Raw genomic sequence first — 18436 nt, forward strand, 5'->3', positions numbered from 1 at the left:
TTGTCTAGCACAATCCTTAATATAATAGAATTAAGCATGAGTCAAGTTAATCTTAGTAGAACGATCTGTAAGTTCAATAATATTCAAATAATATACTCAAGAACAATAACATCAAAAATATCAATCTCGATATCAGAAGGATATCTGAACGACATGTTAAAAGTCTTCTATGAGATGTCTCATTAAGATTTTTTAAACAAAATTAATATATCGTGAATAACCCAAAACTATAACATTCTAAAGTTAAATCTATTACATCACTTTGCTTTATCATGATGTACGGTGTTCTAATTACATTTTCGATCCATATCATATCATGTGATATGATATGATCTCATATAATATCATATCTGGTGTTATTATGAAGATGTTCATGATTGACTTCGAAGGAACTACTCTACATCTGTCATTTATCAATGTAAATCCTACACACATCGATTAATATAACAATATATATTATAGTAGCGCACAACTGAACCTTAGAGCACCTTAAAATTCAATGGAACTGCGGTGCTCTACTATTTGATTTACAATACCTTAAAATTATCCCATAAATCCAAAACCATTACTCCGTTCACCCGAGATTATTCATAAAGTCCTCTTCAATCATTTTACTGTTTCCTAATACCAAAGGCACACAAAAAAATTAGAAACTTTTAATGTGAATAAAAACTTTCCTGTTTAAATCAAGTCAATGTCATTTATCTAATATTCTTCTACTTTCGAATAATTTCACAAAGTAGGCGTGATTTTTTTACGACTCAAACTAAAATCCATTGTAAATCATTTAAAAATTTTCTTAAGAAGAGTCGGTTACAAAATTTTTCTGTTGTATTTTTTATTTCTGATCACAAAATTATTTAGTAAAAAATTTCGGCAAAAAATATTCGTAGAAATGGGACGAAATATTAAGGACCACTATGGTGATTCGGAAAAAAGGATGTTAAAAGGTTTCAAAGAGGAACTACGGCGTCATCGCAAACGCCAAAACGAACTTGTAAGAGTTTTGAAGAACGAGATACGTGAGTATAAGAAAAAACATCCAAACAACATCAACAAGAACTTTGAGAGAGCGCTTAAAAGATTGCAAAAAGAAGATGCTGAAAAAAAGCGTTGGAGATTCTTTTCTCTTTTCAAATGGTTTAGAAGAAACAATAACGAGAACATGGCGTGGAGCGATTCTGACTCAGACCAAAGTGAGTTGATTGAAAACCATTGTCCTGCAAATGAAGAAGGTAAGATACGTTCGACAATCACATCTCCTGAGGCAATTTATTGCCGAAGTGATTTTTTTGAAGATTCACAAGACCATGAATTTAAATGGGTTGACAATACTAATCCTGCAAAGAAAGGACGCAAACGCATTGCATCGGAAGTTGAAAGTAATAAGAATCAGTACTGCCAGTGCAAATCACCAAAAGTGATTGGGAAATGTCCGATTGTAGTTACTGAACGTAGTTCATGTGAAAAGACAAATCCCGAAAATCTTTCACGTTGCTCTAGACAAAATGTCCCATACAGTACTGAATGTATTGGATACCTTAAAGACCTGAATGTCATGCAGATTAAGGAAAATGATTCAATCAGTGACGAAAATGCAGCTATCGAAAAACGAGTTTTACGATTACGGGATGCAAATGGAGAGTCACGTATTCTTGTTGTGAATATGCCTCAAAGACTCCCTTTGAATTGTGAAATTAAGGAGAAAGACGATGGAAACGAAGAAGCTCGTGAAAAGCATAGGAAGAAACGAAAAAGACATAAGAAACCCGAATCTTAAAGTCTTATATTAAGGACGCTGTAATTAAATTTGAGATTCCAAATAAGCCGGATAATATTACCACCAGATGTTAAAAAACTAAAGAAAATAATTCCGGCGAAAGCTAAATTTTAAAAATTTGGGGGTAAATTGAAATTATCTTCTATTTACATTATTATTTAGATTAAAACTTGTAACAATTTTTCTAATAGATCTCAAATTTAACCTATTAAACTAAATTAATGAGTGGATAATAGGTGTGATATACACTCGATCAAGAATTTTGTGGGTAAGCTAATAATCGTTTATTGTATTCTTGTGCATATTCAGTATTTTTCTCGTATATCTCTGCAAAATCATTGGTCACGTCACATTACTTATATTAGTATGGTGGAACCCATTTCCTTGGTTGATAATGAAGATGTAAATAGAGGAGGCGTGGTAAGAAGTAACAATTCAGTTAACATAATGGTATTTTATTTGTGTATTTCACTTCGAATTATTTTTGACAGGCAAAAGCGTTAATGGAAAGTACCTGATTATAATAAGGCGTGAATCCAACTCAAACTATTCATCTTGTATTCGTCAAGGAGAAATAAATATGAAAATGGAACATTTCGTTGAGGTTCCAAGGAGTTCAGAGTTTCGATGGTTAAGGGTAGTTGAAATCAAAAAACTTTCCTGAAAGTGGGGAAAAATATATATTAGTTTATGAAAAAAATCTGGATCACTTTTTCGAATATATTTTAAATTGTTTTAAACAAAATTTTCTAATTTGGTTAATTACTATAAATTAATTGGTTTTAAATGAATACAAAATTCAAAATTCATCAGTTATATTGTGCTATAAAGTTTAATTAAAACATAATAAAGTTTATTTTTATATGAAAAAAAATTTTAGTTCAGTCTTCAACTGTAGGGGAAAAATTTTTTAATTGATCAGTTTGATGATGTAATTTTTTTAGTTCCTTAGGGAGAAGAAAATATGTGAAAAAAGTTTAAAAAAAGGAAGTGCAAGAGGTCCGCCAGGTCAACACTAAACACCGCTATATTTTAATATTTTCTTAAATATATTTAAATGATAGACCATAGCAGTACGAAAAAGAAAAAAAAATCATTAAAACCTTAACCGAAATAGTCGGTGAAGTCGATTTGGACATTGTTACGTGTCTCTATTAAGTTTAACCATAGTCTTCACAAATCGCCTAATAGCTGTATGGATGTTTTTAAGCGACATAAGAACTATCACTATCGATAACTATGGTTTGACAGCTGAAAATGTCAAACTGTCCTAATATTACTGTTCTGTAAAGTTTGGCAATTCATTATGAATTGTTTGGCACTAGAAAACCGCTTTGGAAATTGTAGAAAATTACTTTGAAAAAAAGAAATGTATTTGCGAAGTTCAGCCTCTATAGTGCATGCAGTAAGTGCATTTTTATTTACTATTTTGTTCCAAATACATAAAGATGAAAATTCAGATAAACTATATCCGAGGTTCTGATGGTTCAGTTTGAAAAGAGTATGTAGCTGCTTCAGATTACTTAGAATAAGCCGTTTTTATAATTGTCTCGTTTTTCCATCAATTTTTATGGATATGCAGTCTTTTTTCTCAGACATTATTTGCAGTTTTCATTGCATTCATAAAAGTTTAAAATTGCCTCGGTTACGTGTTTCCCTAGCGAGCGATGGCTTTTCGGAGTTGGCTTTTCTAATATACATTTTCCTGAATGAATTTTTTTAGCTACAGTAATCATATGCTTTATAGGATTTGAGAAGTAAGTTGTGTCCCTTCAGAGATACCAATTATGTAGTCAATTATGACGGTAGTGAATATTTTACTTCAATAAAAACTGTGGCATTTAATATAGAGTCAAGTAAGGCTTTGGGTCAGTTAGCTAATGAATCCTGACTTTGAGCTGCAAATTTGGCATTATACGAGTTCAACACTTAGTATTTGCAGTCTCATAAAATTATTTATCAGTTCCCAGATCACTGAGAACAAATATTTGGCAATGCACGAAACAGTTGTAAAAAAAAATAAAAAAAATTTTGTTGTTATAATTCACTACTACTCGAAACCTCTCTATGCAATAATTTTGAAACAATTTTTTACAACCGGTAAGTCTTTCTGATTTTTGTTTAATAAATGACAAATTACTTATTTATTGATAGGCATTTCGTTGAGGTCAAATACTAATTGGAGAAAAGTTCCTTATTTTTCTGTTACTTTGTCAGAAGATTGCAACTCTAGCATTGGCTATTTAATATGAAGGTATTCATCCATATATGCGTCCGTACATAAGTGTGGAAATTATCTTACTGAATCTCGTAATTGTCAATAAATGACCTCACTTCAATTTGTATTGATTTTCTGTTTAAGAAAATTTATATAATTTTTAAATGTTTCTTATGCATCCCAAGTCTAGCATCCTCAAGTCAACTTAAAAATCTTTATATACCCTTCTTTTTACAATGATGCCAAAAGGATAATGTTTAAAAATTTAATAAGTTAAACACAAACAGGGTTTAGTGTCTCTAATATCTGTTCAAAAGTAAATTTTTTTTAATTTTTTTATCAGTACTCACTACTTCTCATACAAGATTTCAGAATTTAAATGCGTCTCTTTTGATTTTTGACAGGACTTGAGGCAATTTTTCGTTGAAGCGCTCACAGTCCAAATATTGAATCTTTTATGAACCAAAGTGTGTACTTGCTATGTTCACAGTCTGCTTATGTGAAAACTTTATTTATAAACTGAAAACTTTTACAAAATCTAAAATGCACAATTTTGTATCTTGAATTCAGAAGACGACAAATAAAGAAAAAATCACTTGTTCCTCCGAGTCCTGCACACTTACCAACTCACTTGAGAGTGCTTTGGCACAAAATTGCCAAACACAAACACAAAAAATGTGGAATATGTAAACAATATTACACGAGTGCTTACCAATAGAAAAGTTTGCTTGCGATGACCTTGTCCTAAGGATGCAGTGCCGCTCAAGCCAAAGGATGCGTACCATAACAAAGCAGCATCAATCCAGCACTACATCAAGTGCAATAGTTGCCTAGCAAATTCACTAAAAATAAATAAACAAAATCTGTTAAATATAGCTTTTCACAGAAGTGATTACCAACTTGTGAAAAAATTTCAATTTCCATTTATTTCAATCAAAAAAAAATAAAATAATAAAATAAATTTTGTGTTTTTCACTTACATTAAAAAATGTCCTTTTTTCCATTTTCCTTTTTTTTTCTACACATCAAATACGTAGCAAATATTGTCAATATGAAAAGTTTCTTTCGAGTTGTTTGCTCGCATTCATTTGAATCATTTGACAACATCAAGTGGGTGCACTGCTTCCACTTTTGGATACTTTTTCAATGAATTCATTTCATTTTCACTTATGCACACTCGAAGAACTTTGCTCGAACTTTTTGCGGAGCTCATCTCTTGCATGGCTTAATACTTTGAAAATGTTGACAAATCGCATTGCAATTTTTCCGATGCTCCTGCCATACTCGTATATGTGAATTATGCATTCCATTTCGAGTATCTTCAGAGGCAATTCCATGGGTACGAGAAATTAGCACAAATTTTTTCAAACATGCAAGAGGATTTGTGTTTTGTTATTTGAATCCCTCTTTTTGCAGATATCTCGACTTATCTATGCAGCCACTTGATGTTGAGTGTGGAAAACTTTGAGAATAAAATTCACACACTTCTGATTGATTTTATTTCAAATTTTATGTCGTTTTGTGTATTTTTTTTTTTTTTTTGGAAGAAAAATTTAATAATTCATCGACTTAAAGGGATCAAGGATGAGGTTTAGCAACAATTAATATGAATAAAACAAGTTTTACTTTTGTGATTTGTCAGAAACCTTGTAGTCTGGTAAAAACTATACAGATTTACCAACAAAAAATAAAAGAACGTGTGTTTTTACCAAGGGTCATGCATCTAGAAACAAAGATTGTAAACATGAGTCATTGTAGTTAGCGATGATGTGATGTGTCTCCAGCATTATTCAAGCTATTTAAGGAAAATGCACTTTGCAAACCAAAATAAAGACAAAAAAGTATTTAAATTTCTCAAGACAAACTGAAGTTTTCGAATGTGTTGGACTAAATCTTCAGACGAAATTACGCAGTTAAGACACCATCCATCACACCATGTATTTGGATTACATTTCCAAACATGTTAAACGTTAACGAAGTATAAGTCCATTTGCAGTAATGCAACGTTCCACAAATCATTAATATTTTAGATTAAATTTCCAAATACATCAAACCTTAACGAAGTGCTAACCTTGATTTATAAAGCTTCTATTGTCTTTATTTTAATGCCCAGTTCAATAACTGCTGCTGCATTTGCCACATTATTCAATCAAGACTGCTTATACTGCTTATCATTTCTGAAACACTCCTTAGGTTCGCATAAATGCAATCTTCAAAAAACCTGCATACTGGTGTGTCAATTTCTAGAGAATTTCTAGAGAGCGACCACTAGGTTTATTGTATCTAGCAATCAGTAGGTCTACTATAGCCAGCTAGCGATCATTAGGTTAATTATAGCTAGCTACCATTAGCTCCACTATAGTTAGTGACCAATAGGTCTGCTATAACTAATGACCAGTAGGTCATACGTATTATACCTAGTGACCAATAAGTCTATTATAGTTAGCGATCAATAGGTCTATTATAGCTAGTGACCAATAGGTCTATTATAGCTTACCACTAATACTATAGCTAGTGTCCAATAGTTCTATTATTGCAAGCAACCAATCGATCGACTATAGTTAGCTACCAATAGGTAGACTATAGCTAGCCAATAATAAGGATATTATAGCTATCGACCAATAGATTCACTACTGGCAGCGACTAATATGTCTATGTGTAGCTTACAACGAGTCAAATCAATGCAATCTAATATACGTAATCATGTAATGCTCCTATGAAACTAACTACCATAAAAGAATTTAAATATATATAATTTGTAAAAATAGAATTAAATGAATTAAAAATTAGAAGAACGAAATCCATAACCAATTAAAAACACTAGTAAACAAGTAAAGCATACTAAATCCAAGACTTAGCCAAATCTAACTTCTTTCTACTCTAAAACTTATGCAAATTTTGTATAATAGTTGCAGCCATGACTCCAATAATGTTTTGAACATTTCCGGAACTTATTTAGTCCATATGTAGCTAGCATTGTAGACGTGTTGTTGTATATATATATATATATACTAATATGCAGTATATATGCATAATATTATGTATATCAAAGTACGTTGCTATGCAGCATTATTTGCCTTCCCAACAACATTGAGAATTTATTTGGCACTGGAAACTTCGTCACGTATATTTTGCATGCGATATATCGCTGTTTTGAAATCCTCAATCCAACGAACATCACAATGATATTTAATAAAATGCAAAATATCAAACCAACCCAGTACTTGACAGTATATTCCCATTTTTGTTTTTATTGTGAAGGTAAAGGTATTTTCATTGAATTTAATAAAAATTGAACAAAAATTGAACAAAAATTGAACAAAAATTGAAATTTTTTCAACAATCCTTATAGTTATATTTTTGCCATGTAAAAATAGAATATAGAATAGAATATGAATAGAATTTTTTTCAAAAAAAAAGACTCTAAACCTCAGTCATTGATTTCGTTTGGCTATATATCAGTGTTATTAGTGATATAAAAAATGTTTTGTGTTTAATTCCAAACAAAAAGATATTCATATTTTATATAAATAATTTGTTGTGAATAGCAGAAAATCAAACTAATCGCACAGCACAGAAAAAAACCTCATTCATCGAGCGATATTATAAAATTTTTTACCAGGTATTATCCGCAGCAGTCGCTTTATTAATGGAAGACAAAAACGAGTCCTTACAGCGTACCATATAAGCTCAATGGAAGTACTCGGTAATAGCAAAAATAAAATGGAAAAAGCGCCAAATATTTCGAAATTGATTTTCAAATACTAAAACCTGAATAAAGTCATGCAAAAATTGCAACTAATAAAACTAAAATAAATTCTCTCTGATTTTCTGACAAACTAACGACTTTCGAAGCAAAAATATTTTCACAATTTCATTGAATTTTTGGTCCTTTTCGCCTTTTTTATTTATCCTAAAAGGCACCATTTGAAGAGTCTAACTTCAAAATGAATAAAAAAGTAAAAATTTTGTGATAAAATTGTGTACAAATATTTTTTTCTATATTTTCACATTTCATTATTTACAATTTACTATACATATAACTCATATAACAAGTACTCAACTACTTTTAAATATTTTTATTTTACAATTTTTGTGAAAATATTCAGAATTCCCCCGTGACGCCCTTTCGGTGTTAAAAAACAACTTCAGTTGTAACTTTTACAATAATGTCCACTCATAGTTTAAGACACTTTCTCTTGAAATGCTTATATATTATATATGTAAAATTAATAATATAATTTTTTTTTTTTCATGTTATTTATGATCGATTTTGGTGCTTAAGGATACCTTCCACAAGTTCCTGCTTCAGATATTTGAAAGCATTCATCCTTTTCAAGACAAACAAGTCAATTACTGACAAAATGGACCACAATTTTTAAAACCTAACTTTGCTTTGCATTTCTTAAATTCACATTGCGAAAATGTTCATATAAAACATTCTACTTTTTGTTAATAAAAATCTCATGAATGTTAAATCTACATTGACATACAATAAACCTGTCACAATCTTTTAAAATTCAAAAAGATAAAAACTGTACATTAAGTCAATATCCTTTTATATCCTTTAAAGTGAGTTTAATATACAATAAAATAATTTTAAAAAAATTTAAGCGATACTTCCTGCGTGAAATACAAAAAAATTATTAATTTTATAAGTAAGAAGGGTTCGAATAGAAATGAAAACACAACAACAAAAATTTTAGTTAATTTATTAAAATTTCGACGATTGGAATTTGGAATTTGAGCATTATAAATGCTTCCACTCTACTATAATATTTTCTTGTCACTTACAACGTAATTAACAAATCGAATCGAGTCATTTGGGCTTGTAGAAGTGTCTCCGGTGAGACACTTCTCTGGAATAAACAGACAGATTTGATTTTGTGCAGTCCTTGTTTAGTGAAATTATAGACAAAAAATTACTCTCAATGCTATAAACTCTGCAGACTGATATACTGCATAACCTATACATACTATGTATAACCATAATAGGTGCTATACATATCTCTTTCACAACAGCTCTAGAGGTGATAGTGAAACTATCATATCTGGGACTTACATCCTTGCGGTCTCATATCAAAAAGCCTGCAATTTTAAGCGCACTTAGACAGCACTCTGTTAACAATGAGTGTAGTCTATTATTTTTATTATTATTTTTAGATTAGTTCTTCACATCTAGATCTAGAGATCAATGATAAAAAGATTTACTAAATTGAACATTGGTATTCTCGGTTTAGCATAAAACGTGATCTGATAGAATAGTAATCATTCTCAAATTAAAAAACCAATTAGCTTAGAACTCTTTGAGCTCAATACCATAATTCTGCGACTGGTACACTGTTTTGTAGACTGAAATCCGCATCATTTAGCTCTACTTTTAAGTTAACTTTTTTATAATATGAAAAAATAATTCTATATGTAACGACATGGTTAATCAAGCATTAAAGTTCTCTTAGAAGTTAACTGCGAAAACTTTGGTGGACTACTATGACCTGACATGACCTGCAATTAAAAGCAATGACTTAAAGCTGAATCTTGCAAGGACTAGATCATTCAGTTAATTTTGTGACTTGAAGTTATATCAAGGTATGAGTTGGTTAACTTAATTCATCTTTATAAATACGGCAAAGCATAATTTTTTAATAGAATAAACCTGAGACTGTTAATAAAATACCTGTAAGATTAACATAGAATATGTTACCATTATAAAAACTTGGATCTATATGTATAGCAAAATATTGGTTCTATATAGAGACAGCTGTTGATAGCTTGTTATATTTTGTGTGCCTTTCATATTTTGGTCTTGGTCTATTTCCGTCGCATAAAGAAAAATTATAAACGGGAATCATTATAATACTGATTAATATGTAAGATTAAATAACTTCTATTCAGTTAGGGTCTTTGGATTGCACAAAATATTTATCAATGTCGCCGTGCTCGTTCCATTAAAAGCATACAACGCTGTTACTCTCTTCTTTTCAGTTAATGTTCCACTCATGCTATCATTAATGTCCTTTAATTTCATGAGTAGGAAGGGTCTTCACTCCAATCATATACCCTTGTATTGATATTTTGTAATTTTTTTTATTTGTATATAATAATTAAGTTACATTTCATATATATTTTGGCTATAAAATTACGGCAATGACTGGTGTAGTCATCTGCCGGCAACCTTATATTATTTTCGTCAATTAAATTTTCGGAAATTTTCGTTTTCAATTTACTATCATCAATAAACAAACTTATATCCTCAAACTGGAATCAATTCTAAGCCACGCAACTCGTTATGGCAATCATCATCAATAAGAGAACCTTGAAATATAAATGGAAGTGAGCTGAAACCTTTACAAAATGTATTTATATTTATTTTTCATCCAATGCTTAAGCTTCCTCCTTTGAGATTGCAAGCCTTAATGAGTTCGTTATGCTCATCAATATGAAAAATAGCGTAGTTATAATATAGAAATGCTTCTCACTCATTAAGCAGACATTCTTGCTTATTTAACTTTGATTTATTTCTCTAACGAATTTTAGCAATAATTTTAAAATTTGTATATTTACACAATTCGATATTTTAACTAAAATTTTTTGTACGTTTTCCTTTACAGGACTTGAAACTTCCGCTGCAATTGTACCACCGCAAACAGACCAAAACTTAGAAATACCACAGCAGCAACAGCAGCAACAACAGCAGCAACAACAAACTGAAGCTCAACCTCTTTTGTTATTTATTAATAAATTCAAGAACAGCAGCAACAATAACAACAATTACAGCAACAGAAATAATAATCAACAGCACTTCACAACACTTGTAGCACCACTTGAAGCTGCAAATCACACCTTCAAGAGCCTGTCAATCATCGATGAGTCAAGAATTGAAATGGAAACGGAACCGAATCCGCAATACACACAACAGCAACAGCCACCGGATCCACAATTCGACTACGGCTTGTTACGGAACATCACAGTACGCACTGGTCAGGCCGAGGCCGTAATTTTGTGTCGGGTTGATATGCTCTATGATAAATCGGTAAGTGGTAAAATGAAAAACTACAGACTAACATGAGTAAAATAAGAGTCACACATAAATAAAACAAAAAAAAAAAAATAAACACAAAATAAATAAAACTACTAAGTAATTTCATTAATTTTTTTATTTATCTTAGCAACACAAAATAATTTCTCTATTTTACGAGCCACGGGTACGAGTGCAAACCTAAACAGCTATTTTTTACCTATCCATCCTCTGCGGTGTGAAGAAGAATTGAGTCTTAACAAAGGAGCATAAACAGAATTCCTCGCATTTTACGCATTTCACCTGTTTGATTAATCTGCTCCCGTTCGGACTCATGCCTTTCAGCACTTCAGCAAGTATCGCAGAATTAATAGAAAATAAAGGAAACTGGTGCTCGGAAATGGAAAGGCAAAGGGGCTACTGATTCGAAACTGTTAAATGTATTTGCTTGTTTGTTTGCAATTGTGAGGCCATTATGTGTGTGTGTATAAATAATTGGCAGAGTAGCTCCTGAGGAATTAGGTATGATATCTACTATTTGCTAGCATGACGAAAATAGAAACGGAAACGGATATGGAAGTGAATTGAAAATACTTAAGTTAGTAAGCGAGTTTTTATTAAATTTCTTAACTTCTCTTCCATGAAATGAGACACACTTCGTAATCAATCAATTTCCGTTAATTTTTTTCTGAAAATGAATATGCGACTTTCCAAAAGAAAAACACTAAAGCTCGTAAAAATGATCAATTAAAGCCAAATGACAATGAAGCAGGTAAAGAAGATATAGATTTGGTGCTCTATAAGAAAATAAATTACGGTAACTATATTATATTATGCAATAAACTTGAAGCATAGCAAGTGAAGTTTTCTCAAAAGGGCTAAATATATCCGCTTACTATAAGCCTCCAGGTACACATTATTGTCATAAAGGAAACTAGAGCTAGACTGCTACACAACTCTAAATAAGATTTTGTTTTAAATTTTTCGAGCTGTTACGTCGAAAATTTCAATATTTTTCTTATCTGGGTTCTTGGTCATAGGAATATTTTCGGCAATTGCAAAGCAAACGAGCTAGACAGATGGTGTGCTTCAGGAAACCACCTAAACAATTTTTGCATATCGGTGATATCATGCAAACTGGCGCTGAGTTCTTTCTGTGCTGAATGAATCTTTTATAAAATCTTTGTGTTACCTTACAAATCTGGAACAATATAAAATATAAGAGTCTTAAATTACTTTCTCCAAAGAAGCACAAGACTAATCTTTTGTCATGGTCCCTTAAAGATATTAATTGATTTGGATAGCAATTCCTAAATAGTTGCGTCAGTTTATTAATGATACCTAACTTTCTCATGACTTTGTATTAATCCATTTCGATTATGCTATCGTAGGCGGTCTAAAAGTCGAAAAACAATAAATAATTGTCAATACAAAAACTATAATAAGTCTGCCGTTTTAATCTACTAGAAATGTATGAATATTATAGAAGCCACAAATCACTTCCTGCCTCATAAAAAATATAGACACAATAATTTTTTTTTTTAAATTTTTTTATAAAACCAAAAAAAAAACATATTATAAAAAAAAAAAGGTTGTTTTCATTTGTGTTTACATTTTTCTTAAATCCAAATTTGAAATCCAAAAAAGATTTTTAGGGATTGACTACTTTTTGAGGCATTTTCCGCATACGAAATTTTACGTTATGTGCTTATACGGTTCGCTCTAATAATAGCAGATATATAATTGGAACATATCAAAAATTGAAAATGTATACAACAACAGTATTCCAATCAGCTCCAACCGTTCGGATATGGCACCTTAACTGGGTATTCAGTAAACTGTTTAGGTTTTAACACATCATTCAGTTTGATTAAGGATTCAAGGCGTCTATATTCAAATCAGTGGGAACAATTAACTAGGTTTACTTACTCAGATAACTGAAGATGAGTTGAATATGTATGCTTCGGGTACATTAAATTATGTACACTAAGCAGTTGAGTCAAAAGATCCATATCAATATATCAGCAAAGCAAAACGCAGGCCTTCTTTAAAAATATTTCATGGATGTGGTATTTGCGAGGACAAAAGACAAAACATTAACAACATATTTTCGTCAATTGTTGTAATGCGACAGCACTGTGGAGTACAATAAAGCAGATATTCTCAGTCTCCAAAGTAAAGCTGATGCCAACCATCTCTCGCCATCTCAAATATGACAAAAAACTTGTAACATCCTTAAGCCCCTTTAATTCCATAGAACAGGAGTACATAGACCCTTCGTATAAACGAATTAAGATGTTGGTGTTAGCAAGCATATCTTATTAAAACGTATTATCGTTATTTTGTCACCGAAAGTTTTCAAGCTAGTTAATCCTCTTTAGTTATTAGAAAAACGCATTTCAACACTATAAGTATTAATCCGATGGACCGAGTTTTGGAGATATATTAATAGATGAATACCAAGGATATTTACCATTTCTAATGATGGATTTTGTGAAAATACGTGGACAACTACATAACTATAAACCACAAATCCATCTTCAGCAAGTTAGTTGGCCCACGATTTGTTTGTGTAATAACTAGGTTTTGACCATGAATTAGATTCTTGGAAAGTCTACATAAAGCAAAATCAAAAATTATGTGTTCAAATTTATGTACGGTTAATATTAGTTCATCTTACCCTTGCGCAGTTCATTTTTCACTACAGTAACGTCCACCCATGCCCATTTACTCTGTAAAAACACGTTTGAAATAAATTAGTTAATAAATTTATAATATTGGTCGGGTTTTATGTGTTTATATAATATACTCCAAAATAAGTGACTTCTATATATTTCATACTCACGAAATCAAGGAATGAACAAGAGGTGATCTAAAATTATTTAATAGTATGACTACTAAGCCTTAAATATTTTTATATCAATGTATACTTATTAAGTATTATGAGGAGGGGACTAACACTACGACTTTGAGATCTTTTGTACTGAAAGCCAGATTGTTTTCTAATGATATATATGGGTTATTCCTAGTGGTCTTATAGAAGTGATATTGACATGATATCAGCACTCCCTCATAAGAAGAATTGAAGTAAATTATATGGTAAATATTTAAGTTTCAAATTGACCCTTAAGTGACATTATCTGGATTTTAGTAATACTTCATAGTCCAATAACGCCTACTTAATATTTATTTGACTTAAGTGTGCACTAAGTAGTAAAAATACTCCTTAAATTTATACATAAAGTTTACGAGTAAATAATTATTTATACTAACAAATTTGTTAAATCAAGAAGTTTCATCTTTCATAGTGAATCGAATAAATTGCGTTGGTTTGTCAATTTTTGGAACAACTATTTAAGTTTTCAAGTGTATAAGTGTGGGAAGTTTGAAGTCACCTACCTCTCATGGTCTCTTATCTTAGATGTCATAGTTTTGAACTGCTGGGTGGGTGGGTACTGTCTTTGGAACAAGTAAATAATTTATTTTATAATTTACCAAAATCTCTATTTGAAATACAATAATTAAACCTACCTTTTGGCTTTCTTTTTCTTACTTTTTACCTTTTTTAGCGCGCTTAGCTTTACGCTTTTTAGCTTCGCGCTTCTTTGCTGGTTTTCTCTTCAGATTAGCACCTTTTTTTGGAGGTAATCCACGTTTATTGCGCTTCTTACCTTTTGGTCCTGGAGGCTTGCGCTTCTTTGCAGTTTTTGGCGCCACTGAGAAACTCTGACTTTGCTTTAAATTAGCGGCTTTTCCACGTTTCTTACGTTTTGGCTTACTGGGAGCTCTATATTTGTTTTTTCTATTTTTTTTTCTCTTTACCTTAGCCGCTCTTTTTTTAGCAATCTTACTCTGCTGTCTTTGCTCTCTATCTATTTCCCTCCTTCTGGCTCGAATTCTTTCAGCAACATTGCATTTTGTGATAAGCCCAGCACGTCTCTGAATGAATCCAAGTTCTAAAGATCTTTTAATCATCGCTCTAACGGTTGGGGCCACACTAGTTATTGTGCACTATAAATAAAGAAAATTGTTTCTAAAATGTAGGTTATGATTATATGTACATAGATAGCCTTACAAAAACTGGGAGGATATAAAACAGATATTAATTGAAACACTAAATTTCATATCTAAATGTACGTTAATATACGTTTTCAGTATTTTTCTGATCAAAATGTGAATTTTTTTGCTTTGTTGGACTTAAGTGTCAAAATTTTTAAAAAATTGTTTTAGTTTTTTTTTTTAAAGGAATTTTGTAATGGCGAAGACTAATAGAAGTGAGGTATCTTTGTCACTCCGACCATTTTGTAGTTAAGGTTTAATTTTTTTAATCATATTTGTAGGTATCGACCACAATGTTATGTGAAGTAGAATTAATTCATTTGCAATTTATTCATTTGGTTTTTATAACCTTTTATTAATAGATAGGAAATTAAATGATTATTCTACTTACATTGAGGAGGTCGCATATTTTCTCAATTAGTTGGGGTGTGGTGGCTGCGCCCCCGCACTTTTGTAATGCAAAAAGGAGCACAGCTCCATTTTGCATTTTTTCTGCCATTGACTTTTAATTTTAATCACAAAAACACAAATTTTTTTTAACTGATTTTGATATCTGAAGTACTTCACTAAAAAATTTTTATTAAAAATTTTTACTTCAAATTTTTGGTAAACACAACTAAGTAAAAAATATATGAAATGATTTCTTATGAAATTAAATTTTTCTTATAATAATATGAAGATAACAAATTATCAAAGGTAACTCGATTGAAATTTTAACAGTGTTTGTTTAGTAAGTTAAGTATAACGATAGTGAATAATTTATATCATGCCTATAGAATTTTTTCTAGGCTTTTTCCATAGGCCAAATACATTTCATCTCATTTTTAAATACAGTATGGTATTTGGTCTATTGTTTTGAAGATGTGATAGTTTTGTACTACGAAGTTGTGACGAGTCAATACTGTGCTATACATAATAATCGGCTGATTATCAAGTTTTTCGGCCTAAAATTGAAGATGTGCATTGAAGGATATGTGATGTCATTGATAAGATGTGAAATGCCACACTAGAGACCCCATTTTAGGTTTGTTCCCGATGTGTAATTTCAGATTTTACTAATATAGTTAAAGTACCAAGAACAGGCATTTTATCATCACTGTACTTTTTTTTAGGTTTTTGCAATGGACTTCAACTAAGTTATTTCTTGCTTGAATGAATTATGTTGATTTGATTAATATGTAAAGAAATTGTTTATTGCGATATAATGACAAATTTAATGTAATTTTACAATATTTAAATCATAACGTTCAATATGTACTGTAATTAAATGTATTAATTTGGTGTTTAACCAACAACTAATTACACAGGTAGTCCCGAGTCCCAACAATCAAAAATGAAACGTCTAAAATTGCAACTAAACATGAAAATCGCATATATAATCTTTCATTCCCACTTTCAATAAACCTGATGTCAGCTATAAATGATTAGTTGATATCATTACCCACACATATATGTCTAGTGACATACCCATTTACAATTTTAACTACTTATTGATTAATTAAATTAAATAAAGTGTATTCAAATTTCAATAAATTGATTTATTTAATCGATTGAATTCCTGATTTATACGGTCACAGTTGTTTTAAATATCGCCAGCAATCCAACACTAGTGACTTCTGGAAACACCTATTATTTCGGTTGTCCGTATATAATTTTTGAATCCCTTGTCAGAAATTGAACTATTTTAAATTGAAACCATGGATTCAGTAACATTTGAAAGCACCTATTATTTCGATTGTCCATATATGATTTTATGACGTGAAGACAAAAATTAAATCATGCCAAATATAAACCTTAGATTCACGTGCTTACAAACCCAAATTTCACTTAATTTGCATTATTTAATATTTCTTACGTTATGCTTACTTCAGGACTAACGTATAAACCACAGTTATATGGATTTACTTAGCTATTAAAAATTGTTATTTTTTTTTATCGAAATGCTATATCTTCTACTCAGAGATATAAACGATAGTTATAGGATATAAAAGTTATACTTTTTAGTTATTTAGTAAGTACTAGTCTTGCCAAATCACTTACTGCGAATTATTTTCTTTTTCATTGACACTGTAACTCAAAATGAGCTTCAGCTTTTGTCTTTGGTATACGTAGCTTAATATATATCTTAATAATTTACCAAAAGGACTTCAAAGCAGAATTTAAGATTTACTATTTAAACATTCTTTCTTTAATAGCAATATAATGTTTCCGTTATTATATGTTTTTATATATACAAATGTACATATTAGGTTTATATTAACTATGCTTATGTGTCTTAATAACAGTGCCTATGTATTGTATTTGTTTTTATTTCCCGGTATTTTGCCTCCGAACTAATACTTCTGGTGTTTGGTGATTTGCTTGACAACGAAACTAATTTTGTATGCAACATACTTCAACGCGTACACATACATATGTGCAACATTCAATATTCGAAAGCAGGTATCCTGGATACGTAAACGTGATCTGCATATTCTGACAGTAGGCTCTGCTACTTACACAACGGATCAGCGCTTCAAGGTAGGTTTTCTTTTCTCACACACATTTTTCTTTATTTCCTTCACAACAGTTCCATTTCTTGTCAATACTTAACCCTTTAATGCCTTTCCGTAACATTCGCTATAATCACTCCTTGTTGCTGCTGCTCCATATTTCATTAAAGGCAAACATTAATTTAATTTAATTGTAAATGCTAAAGATGAGCTGAGTGGAATTGCTTGATTGGATTTATGCTTCAGTAGTCAGTGTGCTCGATTTCATTTAAATGCCAACATAATTCGATGTAATCGTTGCCACCCTTTTTCTTTTTTTTGTTTGATTTTAATTTTAATTTCTGCTTTTCCCCAATGACATCGAAAAGTGGGCATAAATAATATTTCGCTTTATTACATTAAAATATTTCATTTACTTTAATTTATGTTTGACATATACTCTTCTTATTCTCTCCTTGCCACCTTGCGTACTGTTCTGCAGGTAACAATATCAAAGGACCAACGTGAATGGATGCTGCATATTAAATCACCACAGCAACGGGACTCCGGCATCTATGAATGTCAACTAAATACCGAGCCAAAAAAGTCGATAGCTTATCATCTCAATGTAATACGTAAGTGAAAAATAGAAATATAAAACTTACCTTTCCGATTCTCCATTTTATTTTTTGCTTTCTACTCATATTTCCCAGTCTTTTTTTGTTTTATTTGTATACTATGGACATATTTTAAAATTTGTAGTTTAAGTGTTAGTTAGTGAGTGCGGGCAGTTAAGCGGTCATAAATGCCGTGCGACAAAAATGAAACCTTTATTGAATTCGAAATGATTCAATTGATGCTGCTTGTGACAGAAATTGCGCAAAATAATT

The 18436-nt window shown here is 30.9% G+C and overlaps 2 protein-coding genes and 1 long non-coding RNA gene across 7 annotated transcripts in view; 2 read left to right on the forward strand and 1 right to left on the reverse strand.

The window, feature by feature from the left end:
* The window catches only part of LOC119662232, a 129040-nt gene that overhangs the window by 87030 nt on the left and 23574 nt on the right, over positions 1 to 18436 (forward strand). For both annotated transcript variants that reach the window (XM_038071808.1, XM_038071809.1), the window contains 3 exons: positions 10610 to 11031; positions 17518 to 17595; positions 18049 to 18181. In XM_038071808.1, the coding sequence (XP_037927736.1) occupies positions 10610 to 11031; positions 17518 to 17595; positions 18049 to 18181 (633 nt within the window). The remainder of the gene's footprint in view (positions 1 to 10609; positions 11032 to 17517; positions 17596 to 18048; positions 18182 to 18436) is intronic.
* Positions 813 to 2201, forward strand: LOC119662233. The gene is made up of 3 exons (XM_038071810.1): positions 813 to 1904; positions 1972 to 2048; positions 2146 to 2201. The coding sequence occupies exon 1, from the start codon at positions 896 to 898 to the stop codon at positions 1778 to 1780; it is 885 nt and encodes a 294-aa protein (XP_037927738.1). The 5' UTR covers positions 813 to 895; the 3' UTR covers positions 1781 to 1904; positions 1972 to 2048; positions 2146 to 2201.
* LOC119662238 lies at positions 12613 to 15627 on the reverse strand. 4 transcript variants are annotated; one of them, XR_005250734.1, is made up of 6 exons: positions 15467 to 15627; positions 14548 to 15027; positions 14416 to 14475; positions 13697 to 13748; positions 13490 to 13630; positions 12613 to 13421 (listed from the first exon to the last, which is right to left on the reverse strand). It is a non-coding gene; the product is annotated as an uncharacterized LOC119662238 (long non-coding RNA). The 4 variants fall into 4 exon arrangements; XR_005250736.1 differs by having other exon boundaries at positions 12613 to 13630; positions 14416 to 14471; XR_005250733.1 differs by having other exon boundaries at positions 12613 to 13630.

The sequence above is a fragment of the Teleopsis dalmanni genome, chromosome X, assembly GCF_002237135.1.
Source record: "Teleopsis dalmanni isolate 2A chromosome X, ASM223713v2, whole genome shotgun sequence".
Lineage (NCBI taxonomy): Eukaryota > Metazoa > Arthropoda > Insecta > Diptera > Diopsidae > Teleopsis > Teleopsis dalmanni.